The following is a 16,500-nucleotide window of genomic DNA, read 5'->3' on the forward strand; positions in this document are numbered from 1 at the left end:
ATTGTCACCATAAAGTCACCCATTTGTGTGGCTCATTCATCCTGCTTTGTTGACAAAGAGAAAAGCAAACCAAATTCCCCAAATCAAAGTCTGTCACACATCATTGAAACGTTATCTCCTCCTTCACTTTGACCATGTTAAAAAAAAAGGGGGCAGTACTTGCTCAGGCACTTAGGCGCCAGGGGCCTGCCAGCTCTGCCACAGCTCATGGCTGCTCCCACCCCATTGCATTCAAATCAACTCAATGTTTCAGTTAGAAAGAACAAACTGCATAGACGGAGCTGCTTATCTCCAGGTTAGACTCCAGGTTAGACTCACCCTCCTCTTCATGCAAAATAATTTTACTTTGCAACAGGATATAAAGTTTGGACAATTCTTTCAGCAACCAATGTCAACTGCCCAGCAAAATTGGATTCAGAAAGAATAATTCCACATCTAGCATATGCAATGCAATAACTGAATGTTGAGCAAAAAGTAAATTTTAACTACTAAACTCAACACAGTCTACAAGTCAGATGACAACCTTATCCACAATACAGAGTCCTATATTTAAGTGATTTGCCACTGAATGTTGATTTTACTGGGTAAAATAATCTTACACCTTGTGAAATATACTATTACAATTCCATCTGCCTTCAGCAGCAAATACAACCATGGTTTTAATTCTTATGTGTTTGGGTATTTTTTTTTCCTGGTCTTTTATGCTAAACAAAGTGAAAGATCTACCTGTGCTATCATGAGATCCAACATCACTTTCTTTAGACAGGGGGATAAGACCGTTTCTTCTTAAGGAGAGGTTGGCAACTCCATGCTTGCGCAAGAGGTGGCGTTCACAGTTAGATTTGGTAGAAAAGTATGCCTCACATTTTGCGCAGGGGTAGGGCTTCTGACCTGAAGCAGGGAACAAAAAAATAGAGTATTCACCTGACTGGCTAGTGTATATTTATTTTATTAAACAGTCTTGGTCAACTGTAGGTGAACAAGCCTCCTATCTTTTCCCTGAAGCGAGAGGAAACCTTGCCGCTGAAAAGAATGCTGGGAGTCCATCGCAGACATCCAGCCAGGAGCATTATGACACAAGACAAACAAATGGGGGTGGGGGGAGGGGGAGGAGAGAAATAAAAATAAAACTATGGAATGAAAATCTGTCATGCTACATCAAAACCAATGGATTTCAAGAGAGGGTAGAAAAGAAGTTATGTGCCTTGCTGAAACAGAAGAGGGCCTCTTTTGAGCACAACTGATGCTGGATCGGCATCTACGCCTGCATATTTGCTTAGCTTCCAAGCTAACTAACCCTCCCCCCCCACTTTTACTAAACCACGATAGAGGTCATTAGCGCAGGGAGCCGTGCTGAATGCTCCAAGCTGCTCCTGATGCTCATAGGAACTCTATGAGCATCGGGGGAAGGGGGGGGGAAGAGGGGGCAGTGCGGAGCATTCAGCATGGCTCCCTTCGCTAATAACCGCTATCAAAGGGGGAGAGGGGGGTTAAATCTTTGCTAGGAGATCACGTCTTCTTAGTGTAGCTTCTCTTGTGTATAAGAAGGGGACTCTCGGAGCAGATAAGGCCAAAGCCTGATTACTCTGAAAATCAGGACTTTTTGAGCCTCTTGAAGACCCCAGTTAATAACCCCTGTATAAGATGACCTTACAGCTTCATATCAAAGGAAATGTCTGAGTTGCTCATAAGTTTACTTCTATTGCATCTGTAGACTTGAAGTTCTTTTATTAACTACAGACCCGCCAAAACAAAGGGGTTAAAACCTGCCCACTTTTGCTAAAGGAGATACACAGTCAAACTGCACGGATTTTGCTTTCAGCTCCCTAATTTCACCTATCTGGATTTGCAAAATAGCTGGACTCTGAAACATCGCCACAGCATCACTCGTGACAAAAAGCAAAACTGCAGTAAGGTAAGCAAAAAAATTAACTGCAAGTCTTTCTCCTACATGATTTCTAAGGAAACACAATTAAGACAGTATCTTAGGGCTCCTTTTACTAAAGTGCGCTAGCGTTTTTAGCGCACGCAGCAGATTAGCTGCGTGGCTAGAACTAACGCCAGCTCAATGGTGGCGTTAGTGTCTAGCACGCACGGCATTGTAGCGCGCGCTAATGCCCTTACGCAGTTTAGTAAAAGGAGCCCTTAAAGATCAATGGAATACTGCCCTTCTGGTTCCAAGGCAACGCCATTGGGCAGACTGAAGAATCGTCTTGTACTGGATTACTTACAGAAAATAACCTGTCTCTGGTCAGACTTACTTCTGACAAACTGGAAATACTTCCTGCACAGAGCTTAACACTTTTGGTCAAATGGGAATTTGGGGTTGTTGTTGTTGTTTTTTTGCGTGTTTTAAGAAATCGCACGCAGGAGTCTTAAATGAAATATTTCTACAGTAAAATCCATTAAACACTATTCAGTTTCATTTTTAAAGAAAATTTCTCCCTCTGCTTTTTAATACCCGTGAAAAGAAAAAAAATATAAAATAAAATCAGCTCAACGCTAAAATTATTCAGTGTGAAGTAAATATTAGGGCTGCACATTGATTAAAATTTGTAGTTACACGATCAATTGCATAAAGTGTTCCCCTCACATTTCCTCTTCTACAGTTCAAAATACACAGACAGAAGTAAATTCTCAGAACTGAAAATAAAATCAAACTTCTTACCTTTGTTGTATTTTATTTTTCTAATCATTTTGTTCCCCGTCTCTGGTTCCGCTTCCCTCTTTCTGCACTCTGAACTCTGTTTCCAAGGCCTCCCATGCATTCACTATTTCTTTTCTCTCCTCTTCTTCTTCATTCCTTGCCCAATATCCATCTTTCACATCCAACTTTCGTCTATTTTTCTGCCTCCTTCTCAAATCTATCTCGTTTCCAGCTCTCCCCTCAACCATCTAGTAAGGGATTGGGACTCAAAGTGGTTTACATACAGGTACTTGAAGCATTTTCCCTCTCTGTTCCGGTGGCCTCACAATCTATCTAATGTACCTGGGGCAGTGGAGGATTAAGTGACTTACCAATGGTCACAAGGAGTAGCACGGAGTTCGAACCCACAACTAGAGAATGACATGGGGACAAATTTGACCTGTCCCCGCAGGAACTCAATTTCTCCGCCCCGTCCCTGTGAGTTTTGCCGCTGACCCTGCCCAATTCCTGTAGGCTCTACCTTAACAGCACAAGCCTCAAACACTTTGGATTTTGAAGTGTTTGAAGTTTGCGCAGATGAAGACGGAGCTTGCAGGAATGGGGCAGGGACAGAAAAAGAACTCTCTGGGATGGGAAAATATTATCCCCGTGTCATTCTCTACCCACAAGGTCAGGGTGCTGAGGCTGTAGCTCTAACCCCTACACCCCAATATATACTGCATTAATCCTTTGCCACCTCCCCCCAATATTCTGCACTGCTCCATCTGCTCCCAACCCCATATTGTGCATTGCCACATCTCCCCCCTCTATCTTGCCTTATAATTGCTATATTATATATATCTATATATAGATATATATATATATGCGCTGCTTGCTTTACAACTTCTAAAATCAAAGAAACAATTATACATGTAAATGGGATGGATTACATTATCAAACAATCTTTAAAAATATTGGGAGTAACTTTGGATAAACACCTCATATTGGGAAAAACATTCTGATTTAATATTTAAAAAAAGCATTTCAGTGCTTTGGAAGCTCCGCACCATCAAGAAGTACTTTGATGAAGCCTCTTTTCGCTTGTTAACTCAATCTTCCATTTTGAGTATTCTGGACTACTGTAACATCATATATTTAGGTGCTTTTAAGAAAATTCTCAAGAAGTTGAGAGTAGTTCAGAATACGGCTGTTCGTGTTATTTTTGGTTTAAAAAAAATGGGAGCATATTACTCCATTCTATCAAAAGCTTCATTGGCTGCCATTGGAATCCAGAGTCTTATTTAAGTTCTTGTGTATCTGCTATCAGGCTATCTTACCCCTCATTTTACCCTGAGTTACATTAATAAGAGCTCTCGAAGAGTACACTTGTTTGCATAAACCTCAATAAAATCCTGTCATTACAAAAGATTCCTCAACAGAACCTTTTCTTTTCAGGCAGCCACACTGAATACATGGCTTGCCAAAATTGCGTTAGAAGCTTCCTCTTATCTTGATTTTAGAAAACAGATAAAAACTCAATTATTCAATAGACTGGCAACCTAATGTATCTTATTACTTACTTATAATTTTTATCTCATTTTAAATTGTTTGTATCTTCCCACTGTAAGCTTTTAACTTTGCCAAAATTTTAGATGATTTCAGTTTTAAATATCTATTTGTACTGCATGTATAATGATTGATTGAACCGCCTAGAACTCCCGGGTATGGCGGTATATAAAAATAAACTATTATTATTATTATTACTCCTAATCACATTGTACTTCTCTTGAATTGTTAAGTCTCCTTGAACCTTGTTACGCAAACAGTGACTCAGAAATCGCAGATTAGATTAGATTCACCCCCCAATGGTCTAAACTGCTCCATCTATCCTGCATTGGCCCACCTTTTCCTCTCTCCAGAGTCTGCTCTGCTCTTTTTCTCCCCACTTCCATATCTTGCATTGCCCCATCTCTTCCCACTTCTTCCGTATTCTACATTGTGCTGTCTTGTTTCCATGTCCTCTCCCTCCCTCGCTGTCTCACCCATTTTATGTGGTTTCAAGCTCCTGCGCCTGTTTGCTGCTTATTTTCACCGTGGCTTTAATCGAAGCAGCAAGCAAAAGGCAGGTGCAGGGATGTCCCCCCCCCCCCCCTATGTTGCTGCCACTGGCTCTATCAGACCCAAACACAGGAAGTACAGCCCCGATGTTTATTAAAAATGAGAAAAAAATACAAAATCAACAAGGTCAAAGAGGGCCAAGTAATTAAAGGCCCAGCCAAAAAGCTTAGTGCATGCTAAAATTTTGATTAATAGCCTAATCACTAAGCCAACAATATGTAGATTGTGCACAAGCTAAAATGATCACGTTAAAGGGAATCTGGGTCTTTAAACTGCAATATGCTCTGGATATTTCAATCCCCGGGCACTAACCATTCAAGTGTGTTAGTTAATACAAGACAATTTCCAGCAAACATGGCTCTTTTGGAACCTTCCTCTCTTCACAAGCAGAAGAAAACCTCTTCAAAACTCCCCATTCATCTCTCTAATTGAGAAGTTCTGCAGTGGAGCTGACAGGAAAACAATGGCTTCACATTTGTCAGCAAAGATGTCAGGGGGTGGAGTGTTTTGTATTGGTTTACTCACTACTGAAGTCAGACTACCTGGCCTGTAATTCCCAACCGCCTCCTTACTTCTGCTCTTGTGCAGAGGGGCCACATCCACCCTTCTCCAGTCCTCTGAGACCAATCCAGACACTAAAGCAGAATTGAAGATAACGGAGCCACCAGAACCTCTCTTGAGATCTTGAGTACCCTCAGATATCTCCCATCAGGCCCCATCGTTTTGTCTATTTTTAATTTAGCTAGCTTCTCACAAACGGTCTTCTGAGAATTTATCCTGGTTTGCCACACATCCATTCCCATTTGCATTTGTTTTTTTGCGGTCCTACCCCCAGAATAACTGTTAAGCAGTTTCATCTTATTCTTATCAGTTTCTTCATATTTGTCCTTTGCACCGTTGAGCCTCACAATGCCATTTTGACACCTCCTTCTATCACATGTCTAAAAAATGTCTTGTCACCCAATTTTACTGTATTGGTTATGTTCCATTTGCATCTTTACTTTTCCGGCAGCTTTTCTAGCTTCTCATAGCTTTTCCACACATTTTTGCCCGTCTTCCTCTTTCTGTGATGTCTTGTAATTTATGAAGGCTAGCCATTTTTCCCTTGCTTTCCAGCTACTACATTTGAGAACCAAAGCAGCCTTTTCCTTTTGCCTAACATAAAGGATTGTGGCCTTTAAAATAGCTCCTTCCAGTTTTGCCCACTGATAAAGTTAGTTCATTTGAAGTCTAGAACCTTCAGTCTTGAATAAGTTCTCTCCTCCTGTGACTTAATACTGAACAACACCATTCAGTAATCACTAGATGCCAAATGATCATCCACCGTAACATCAGAAACACTTTCCCTGTTTGTAAGCATCAGATCCAGAATAGTTCTATTCCGCATGGGTTCCATTAGTACCTGCTGGAACAATTCTTTCTGTAGTGAATCCAATATCTCCTTGCTTCTAAACGATTCCACAGCAGAGATGGCCCAATCAACGTCCAGCATATTAAAATCACCTATCATAGTCCCCTGTCATAACTTTCTTCTGAATGTCTTCAACTAAATCTTTGTCCATATCTTCTGACTGTGAATGAGGCCTGTATATCACACCAACAACCAGAGATCTGTGGATTGTGTTAGCTGTGAAACCAATCTCCAATGCTATTATAAACCATATTAAAAGACCTCACTATACCTCTGCTTGCAATACAGCCTGCCTAGCACACCAGGTGAGGGGTCTGGAGGCTAGTGCAAAATACTTAAAAAGAAAATAGTTATTTGAAGGGCCACTGATAAATATCTAATTTCCACCAAGACTGGTAGTAAACAAAACAGAGATTTAACAGTGGTTTCAGCTAGTCTATGCTTACACAAGATTCACACCAAGACAACAATATAAACATAAGTTCAATTTAGCATGCACTAATACTTAAAGCACACATTAAAATTGGTATCCCTTCCTTTTATTTTTTTCCCCACCTCTGCTATCTTTTTGATGTTCATGGCATATAGAGTAGATGATAATCATCCTGCAAGCCTACCCAATAAACATCTGCACCTTCTTTGGGTAACAACAAAATGGAACCCCTCAGCACTACAAAACATAACGAAAGGTCTTCAACAGTAATTCATGTAAACCAGAAATGCATAGTTACTTAATTTCTAGGTGCAAGGAGTACTTAATACTTTAGGCATATGCACAAAAAGGAAAAAGGCTAGACCAACACCACTTGAAAAGAAAAACTATGGCTTTTTAGGCCTACAGGGTTTGCTTTTATTGAGTCAACCAAAGAAAACTGTGGTCATCTGATGAAGGAGATTATGATCTGTCAAATTCACAGGCAACCTCTACAAATAACTTTTCTAGGCAAATGTAAGGTCAAAATCAAATACCTATCTTTTTCAACAGTTACAGCAAAGCTTGTGGATGCTCTTACCTGTGTGTGTGAGCATGTGCCGCTGTAGAGAACTTGCCCAAGGGAAGACTCGAGGACAGTAAGGACAAATGATTTTTTGCAAAGAGTTGGAATAGGAATTCCTTTTTCCTTTCAGCAATTTATCTTCAGCAGCTTCTCTCTCATCCTCACTTGTTCCATGTTGGTCATCTTCTTCTTTGACACCGTCAGTGTTCTGCAGAAATGGGCTGAATTTATTAGTGTCTGTGGTAGCAAGCATCTTCTCTATGCTTGCAAACTCCCCACTAGATTCCAGGTCTTGCTCGGCTGGTATTTTAGGTTTGTTTTTTGTTCCTTTCTTCCTACCTCTTTTCTTTGTTAACCCAGACATGCCCACTGCAGCGAGCTTCTCGGCCACATCTGGGCTGCTTGCTTTCAAACTGAGGTTACCAGGGAAGCTTGACTCTGTCTGCATGGCTGCCATGATTGTCACTTTTGATTTGGGAGTCCCTGATTTCTCAGATCCAACGGCACTATTGGCTTTGAGTAGATTAGAGTCTGTAACGTCAGTTTTAAGCAAAGCAGAGGCAGATGATACTGATGAAATGATCTGTGCTATAGAAGCCAGTGGTGGCAACTCTTTAGCTCCTGGAGGTTTTGGCAAAAGGAGGGGTGGCTTGGGTCTCAAAGGACGCAAGAAGCTCGAGTTGCTAACAATGGCCGGAGAAATGATAGGAACAGTTAAATGCAATGGACCATTGAGTGGCTGGGAATGTTTGAGCAGCACCTGTCTGTCGGAGTTCCCATTAACACTGAATGCTGGTGAGCACTGCTGATGGTTGTTGAGCTGGTTTCCAGGTTCAGAAACTTGCTCTTGTTTGCTGGTTTCAACAGGAGTCTCTTTTTCCTTGTCCTTTCTGTTTTTGGGAATGGACAAGTCTATGGGCTCCATGGAACAGTCGTAGTGTATGAAAGGGGAGGAGCTGTAGAAGTCTTCCTGTTTCACCTGCACACTGCATAGGGATTTGTTCTTTTGGGAAAAGTCCAAGGGCTCATCCAAATCCTGTGGGAAGCTACTTGTGGATTCAAGTTTTATTGGGAAATTCGGCACTGCCTCGTGTACAAACCCATTATGGGGTTCTAAACAAGATAAGGAGGATACTGTTGGCTTCTGGTCCAGGTAAGTGTTCTCCCCTGATGGCAAAGACTCAGACTTATCCTCTTCAGGGTTGCAGTCCACCATTAAAATGTGATTCTCTATTTCTTTCTCTTGTATGTGCAAATGTTGTTTGAGGATATGGTGAATGCAGTTTCTTTTGGCTGAAAAGGTAGTGCCACACTCTTTACATGCAAAGGGTTTCTTCTTCTGGAGGCCACTATGAGTTCTCATGTGCATGCGAAGGGCTCTGTAGTGTTTCAGGTCATCCCCACAGTACCTGCATACAGTATCAGGAGAGCAGAAGGCATCGACCATCTCTGGGGTGTTACTGGAGATATATTCAATATTCTTTTCAATATCTTTCCTGGTCATTTTGAGATGTTTTTTGCGCAGATGTCTCTCACAGTTGGCTTTCACTGTGAAAGGATAGTGGCAAATTTTACAAATGTATGGTCTCTCCCCACTATGTGTCCTCAGATGCCGTATCAATGCAGCCTTGTCAGCTGCAATATAGTCACAAATGTTGCACTGGTAAGGGGAGATGCCCAAGTGGGTGCGAACATGAGCCCTCAAGACGCCAGAAAAGGCAAACACCTGATCACAAAAACGGCAAGGGTACAATACTTTTCTCATGGCAAGAGATTTCTTATTAGCAGCTCCTGACATCATGGCCTTGAAATCTCTTTCTGCGGTCTCATCCTTATTCTTGGATTCTAAATCTAGAGGCAAAAGAGTGTCTGTTATGTTGTCCTGATCTAATGGTGTTTCTGTTTCATTCTGACTTAAAGGGTCTTCTTTGGGTTGGAGAGAGAGCTGTGCAGTAGGTGAAGGCGGCTTTGTTCCTGATCTAGACTGCAAATAGGAAGCATTTGAGGCAGACTCTACTGAATTCCTGATCACCCTTAGTCGTGGGGGAGGAAGGCTTGGACTGGTGCAGCCTGGAGATGGTTGTTGGGCATTGAGCAGTGGAGGTGGTGTCGAGGCTGCAACCATAGTCCGTGGTGCCACTAAAGGCTTTGGCTTGAGAGGAGGCATGGACTTGAAAATGTGCGGGGCAGCACCAGGACAGGCTTTGGGAAGTGGTGGGAGACTGATCTGAGTAGGTGCTGAGGAAGCCATTTTCAAAATCTGTTGAATGTCAGCCAGCTCAGTAGAAATTGGTTTTACCACAATACTGCTGTTGGGCTGAATGATAAATCCTTTCTGGAAAGGCTGAAGGGACAGGAGCTTCACGTTCTCTTTTGTATGTGGAAAGGCTGAAAATGGACCTCCCACAGATGAGGCCTCCAGAGGAGACATGCTTGTGCTGCCTGGTTCTTGAGGTAGGTTACACTTCAGTGTTTCGAACTGAACTGCTTGGAAGTCATGTGGAGTTGGATCTTCCTTATGCACAGGTTTGATCTCTTTGGTATACTGCAGGCCCAAGGATGCCATAAAGGCTTTCTGTTCTAGATCCTTGTTGGCCAGATCTTTAGAGTCTAGTTTCTGCTCCTCATTTTCCTGATCCTGTTGATGGGTTTCCTTGTGCAGCTTGAGAGCAGAAAACATTGGGAATGCTTTGTTGCAGGATTCGCAGACAAAACGATGAAATTCACTGATGCACCTTCGCAGATTTGTCTCACACCAGACCTGCAAGACCATAAAAACAAACAAACAATAAAATAAAACCACTAACAAAGACGCTGTTTTGAATCAAACAAGTACTTAGTTCTTCAAATGTAAGAGATACATAATACACTAAGACCCGGATTCTGTATAGGACGCCCGGGAGGAGTGACCTATACAGAATCGGGCCTACTCTAACCCCGATTCTGTAACCGGTGTCCATGTTACAGACGCCGGTTACAGAATCGGGTTAAAGTAGACGCCGCCCACCCGACACCCCCAATCGCCGGCAGGAGGGTGCCCAACCCCTCCTGCCGGAGGACACCTCCCCCTGGATCCCCCCCGCTAACGCCCCCCCACCCCGCTGCGCTAACACTCCCCGATGACCCCCTAATCCCCCCCAAACTAACCTCTTAATTGTTGGCCGGCTGGACGGGTCTTGGTGCCGTCCAGCTGGCAGGCTCGCCTCTTCAAAATGAGGCGGGCCCGCCCTTTCCCAGCCAAGGCTTCTAAAGCCTTAGGCTGAGCAGGGATGGGCCGGGAAGGGGCGGGTCCTCTTCATTTCGACGAGGCGGGCCTGCCGGCTGGACGGCACCAAGACCCGTCCAGCCGGCCAACAATTAAGAGGTTAGTTTGGGTGGGGGAGGAGATTAGGGGGGTCATCGGGAAGTGTTAGTGCAGCAGGGGGGGCGTTAGTATGGAGGGGTCCGGGGGGGAGGCATCCTCTGGCAGGAGGGGGTTGGGCACCCTCCTGCCGGCGATCAGGGGTGTCTGGTGGGCAGCGTTCCGGCAGGAGGGGTTGGGCACCCTCCTGCTGGTGATCGGGGGTGTCGGGTGGGCAGCGTTCCAGCAGAAGGGGCTGGGCACCCTCCTGCTGGCGATCGGGGTGGGGGGACAGGCGGCTGCTATACTTATTGCGGCAGGGAGATCCTTTGCCGCGATAAGTATAGCGGCGTCTACTTACAATGTAGGCCAGCATTTTGCTGGCCTACATTGTAAGCATCTCTTCCTCAACTAGGGATATGTGTAGGGCTACCTAGGTTCACCTAAGACCCTTAGGCAAGCTTAGGCGGTCTTGCGGGCCTCCCTAGGCTCCCGGAGGCACCTTCAATATAGGCAGCCTGCCCAGGGAGCATTTTTTTTTTTTTTAAACGTGCATCCCGATTGGTTAAGACAGCTGTAGGACGCCTACAGCTGCCTAAAATCGGAATGCACTTTGCAGAATCAGGGCCCAAGGGCTCCTTTTACAAAGGTGCGCTAGTGGTTTTAGTAATGCCGCACGCACTAGCCACTACCGCCTCCTTTTAAGCAGGCGGTAATTTTTCAGCTAGCATGCACTAATTCGGTGCGTGCGCTAAAAATACTAGCACACCTTTGTAAAAGGAGCACTAACAGATGTGTTTTCAAAGCACTTAGACTGCCATAGTAACCTATGGAACTTTGTAAGTCTAAGTGCTTTGAAAATGAGCTCCTATGTGAATCAAGCTGGACATTTTTAAGCACATTTCAAGTTCATACAATCCAATATAATCAATATTTACTATCTACACAGTCAATATTGAGACTAAACAAATGCAGAATGCATTATCAAAAAAATATTTTAAAAAATTTGATAATGCTTGATTCTCTGAAGAAAATTATCAATGCCAAAGATGAGTCCATATTTCTAGGATTTGTAGGCAAAGTCTTGGAGCTAGCTAGACAAAACCTTAGATTTCAATATTATTTTCTTCTCCCTGGATAAATATTTATCAAGTAACTTATCTGGAGAAAATTTAGACAGGCACAAAGAGGTAGCATTGTGGATGTTCTCAGCCGATTCCTATAAACATTTTAGGAAAAAGCTGAAACTTATCTTTTCTCTAAATACTTGACCGCTTGCCTTAATCCATCCTATACACTGGATCATGTTTATAATTAATAATCTTTTGTAAACCACGTATAACTTTTTTGGTAATGCGGTTAATAAACACAATGTAATGTAATGTTCCCAGGACCTAAGAGGTAAATTTGCATGCCATTAGTTTATTGTATTTTTTAGCAAGTGTGTTGGAAGCTGTGCTGAAGCTTATTTTACTGAGGTCACTGTTTGGATGCACTCCGGGGTGGGGGGGGGGACGACGACAGCAAAATGAATAACTTTAGATTTTCAAAACTACAGATCCTATATGTTTCAAGTTTCTTTATTTTTGATATACTGTCTATCAAAACAAATGTCTAGACGGTGTACAATATAAAAAGATTGCAAGGGACAATTAAAATAGGTAAATAAAAGCAATATTTTATCAAATATTAAAAATACTAGATGAATTCGGATTAACGTACAAGCTTTCTGTGGTTACAATCAAAAGCGGACATGAAGTCTGCCAATCAAGTGGAGCAGGCTTCATCCAAGGCAAGACAAATAATGGGTTGCATACGAAGGGTTTCGTCAGCCGTAAGGAGGAAGTCATTATGCCATTGTATAGATCCATGGTGAGGCCCCCCCTGGAATACTGTGTGCAATTTTGGAGGCCACATTATCGCAAGGATGTGCTGAGACTGGAGTCGGTGCAGAGAATGGCCACCCGGATGGTCTCGGGACTCAAGGATCTTCCATTTGAAGAACGGCTTGACAAATTACAGCTATACTCGCTCGAGGAGCGCAGAGAGAGGGGAGACATGATCGAGACGTTTAAGTATCTTACGGGCCGCATCGAGGCGGAGGAAGATATCTTCTTTTTCAAGGGTCCCACGACAACAAGAGGGCATCCGTGGAAAATCAGGGGCGGGAAACTACGAGGTGACACCAGGAAATTCTTTTTCACTGAAAGAGTGGTTGATCGCTGGAACAGTCTTCCACTACAGGTGATTGAGGCCAGCAGCGTGCCTGATTTTAAGGCCAAATGGGATAGACACGTGGGATCTATTCACAGAGAAAGGTAGGGGAGGGTCATTAGGGTGGGCAGACTAGATGGGCTGTGGCCCTTATCTGCCGTCTATTTCTATGTTTCTATGTTTCTATGTTACATATTATATACAGGTAGTTATTTTATACTTGGGGCAATGGAGGGTTAAGTGACTTGCCCAGGGCCACAAGGAACTGCGATGGGAAGCCAAAACCCGATTCTCAGGGCTGCTGCATTAACCACTAGGCTATTCCTCCACAACAAGCAAGTGGAAATCTCTGCAGGTAATTAAAGCAAAACTACCTGCATTGCTCTGCTTTGATGATTAGGTGTAACTCTGCGATGCTTGCCAACGTTTACCTTTTGTTTCCTTACTACCAAACCTAATTCTGATGTTTGTCACCTTTTTTTTTTTTTTTTTTAAATAATTTATTCAAACGAAAAAGTCAAGCACATATACACTGATACAAGATTTTGTACACGAACAGTGCACTAAGGCCTAGATTCACTAAACTTAGCGTAGCTGGTTTTAAGAAAGGTTTGGACAAGTTCCTGGAGGAATATTGCTACTCCTTGAGTTTTGGCCAGATGCTAGTGACCTGGATTGGCCACCGTGAGAACGGACTACTGGGCTTCATGGACCATTGGTCTGACCCAGTAAATCTATTCTTATACCGAAGGTTTTGCGATCATTTCCCGACCCGATTCACTAAACTGCTGTGTGATCAATCTCCAATCTGATCTGCACATGCAAATGAGGGGGAAATTGCCTGCATAAGTAGGAAGACAGCGATTCACCAAGCAGAAGAAGAAACACCAATTGGGGTTGCCGATCCGAAATGAAGCGACTGCTGAGGACCAGTCGCTTGCCGCCCTTGCTGACTCTCCTGCTCTCTGCCGCCCTGAAATCCCAGTAAGCATCCCTCAAAATAAAAAATAAAACTATCCATTATTCCCCATAAAAGCGCAGTGCAGTGCAAACCCGTCGTTTTAACCCATGGGTTAAAAGCGTGTTCTGTTGCATATCTGGCTGCACCAAATAGTCTTGCTGCAAAGCGTGTTTTGTGCCATTCTTGCTGCACAATTTGAAATGATTCCAATGATTTGAAATGATTCCAATGTCCACTTGTGGGGCCAGCGAGGCAGCCACCTCTCCCCCCTTGTTTTGACCTCGCTTGTGCGGCGAGCAAGCACATGCGTGGATCGCATCTACAGCCAACCAGGATGGTCTGTGTGTGTGTCGCAATCACTCTGCAGCGATCCGGGGGGGGGGGGGGGGGGGGAGGTGTGTCCGATCAGATAATTTGCATGAGGACTCAGTAGTGAATCATTCGCCCGGCAGAACTGGGCCACGAATCGCCCAACGACGATCCAGTTTAGTGAATCTAGCCTTAAGTCCCAAATGAAACAATACAGGCAAAACAGCTGGAGTCTTCGGTGTTGGTTCTTACAACCTAGACTTGACGTACAAAATTCCCCTACAGCCCCACCCCCATCCTTGTCACCTTTTTTTATCACCTTGCCAACACAACACCATCTCCATTGACCACACCACAGTAATATGTGTATAGTGTATATAAACTATATACTAAACCATGAGTGAGTACCATCTGTCGCATTACCATGTATTGAAACACCATTACAGAAGCTCATGTAAACCGCTCTGAATTGACTCCCCAGTCATTAGTAAAGGTACAGAAGCTTTCAATAGACAATATAATCTTCTATCATTCACTTGTATTTTCAGGCAACGTCAACTTATCTTGACATTCTCACTTTATTTTCGCCTGAGGAAAGGAGTGAACTTCAAGATACATATAAAGTCAAGGGAAGGAGGTGGGAGGATGAATTAAGGGATTAGATGAATTGGTACTTCAGTTAAAATTTGTTTCAACTGTTCCGAAATTGCTTTGCTAAACTATTTTTGCTGCTTTGATGCCATGATGTATCTTGGGACCTATAATAATAATAATAATTTTATTTTTGTATACTGCCACACCACATAGTTCTAGGCGGTTCACATATAGAAGAACTGTACAATCAGTGAGTAAAATACAATTGACTTAAAAATACATTCAAATTCAAATGAACATTTTAAAATATCAGTATACAGTTTACCAATCAAAACTGAAACTTCAATTTAGAAATTTACCAAACAGATCAGTTTTCAACAGCTTCCTAAAAGACATATAAGAATAAGCCTGAGAAATAATGGTACATTTTGCCTGCCTGAAATGCAAATAGTTTGTCAAAAAATTTCTTATATCGGCAAGATTTTATGGTTGGTTGGATAAACAAACAGATAGTGTCCTCAAGTGATCCTGTTTGGTTTATATCATTCAAAACATGAAGACAGGTAAATAGGAGCCAGACCAAATAAGGTCTTAAAACAAATACAACCGAACTTGAACAATATTCTTGCCTCAAACGGCTACCAATGCAACTTTTGCTCAAATGGAGTTACATGGTTTATTTGTATTGTTTCAATTTATTTCTCCAACTCACCTTGTCCTCATCCTTGCCTGATTTTAATCAAGTTTTTTCCATTTTTCGTAATTTTACATATATAAAAAATTAAGCCAATAAAAATGTGTCAAATTAAAAATGTGTTTCTTGATCTTTACTTTCATACAATCAAATGGACTAACGTGACAAATCACCCTACTTTTTTTTTTTTCTGTAAAGATATGAAACCTACTGATCCAAGCCATCCTGCCTATATGACTCCATTGGCTCCCGATGAATTTATTCTCACATGCCGAAGCTAATTCCACCACTGACAAGAGTCAGAACTCACACACACCTTAATGGTTTCAATGGTTAAGGTACCTGAGATATGATGGGAAATTTTCTACAGGAGAAGTCGGTGAATCCCAGATCATGGAAGCCCGCTGCAATGGAGGGGTTGTTCTGAATGAAAGGTTTCCCTGAAGGGTCTTTTGGAAGCTGCTTGTGGATGACTGCATTGTGACGCACCAAACCCCGGTGTGTGCGAAAGGTAATACAGCAAATGTCACATCTGTAAAAGGACATGAGCAAAGATCACAAGTATTTAGTAATTTCATATATTAACTGGGAAAGCTATACTTAGGCAATTTTCATACCTGCTTGCATGGGTGCAAAGTCTAAAGGTACTTCCGAAGGGAAAGTACTTTAGACAATAAAAACATCTTAGGCTGTTCTAACATATAATTAGGGAGTTATAAACACATGTACACATGAAGGGCCTGGAAATGAAGAGTATATTAAGGAATCAGGCCTAGAGTCTTAAAAAACCGCGTTAGAAAATGATGGGCCGCTATCACAGCCGTTCTGGAAGCAAATCTTAAAAAGTCATTCTCCAAAAAACGCTCATGTACATGAGGCAGAGGGAGAGTAGCGAAGACTTGCTAAATTTGCATGTGCCCATCACTGCTGATAGCAATGGGCACATGCACAGAAGAAAAATACAAAAACGCCCCCAAACAAACCACAACAGCGGGAGAGATGTTTAATCTCTCCCACTGCCAAGTGAACCCCCCCCCCAGCTGTGGGAGAGATGCCCATTCTCTCTCGCTGCCACACAACCCCCCCCTGCAGCGGGAGAGATGCCCAGTCTCCCGCTGTGTGTGTGTGTGTGTGAGTTCGTTTGGCAGCAGGAGAGAGTGGGCATCTATCCTGCTGAAGAGGAGGTGGGGTGTTGTGTGGCAGCAGAAGAGATTGGGCTTCTTTCCCGCTGCCGG

General features: G+C 42.9%; 1 protein-coding gene across 11 annotated transcripts in view; it reads right to left on the reverse strand.

The window, feature by feature from the left end:
• Nucleotides 1-16,500, reverse strand: part of RREB1 (ras responsive element binding protein 1) — a 305,141-nt gene that overhangs the window by 21,889 nt on the left and 266,752 nt on the right. For 10 of the 11 annotated variants that reach the window (XM_033934745.1, XM_033934751.1, XM_033934744.1 and 7 more), the window contains 3 exons: nt 15,608-15,797; nt 7,169-9,914; nt 727-891 (listed from right to left, as the gene is read on the reverse strand). In XM_033934745.1, the coding sequence (XP_033790636.1) occupies nt 727-891; nt 7,169-9,914; nt 15,608-15,797 (3,101 nt within the window). The remainder of the gene's footprint in view (nt 1-726; nt 892-7,168; nt 9,915-15,607; nt 15,798-16,500) is intronic. The other variant, XM_033934753.1, reaches the window with a different exon arrangement.

The sequence above is a fragment of the Geotrypetes seraphini genome, chromosome 2, assembly GCF_902459505.1.
Source record: "Geotrypetes seraphini chromosome 2, aGeoSer1.1, whole genome shotgun sequence".
Classification (NCBI taxonomy): Eukaryota; Metazoa; Chordata; class Amphibia; order Gymnophiona; family Dermophiidae; genus Geotrypetes; species Geotrypetes seraphini.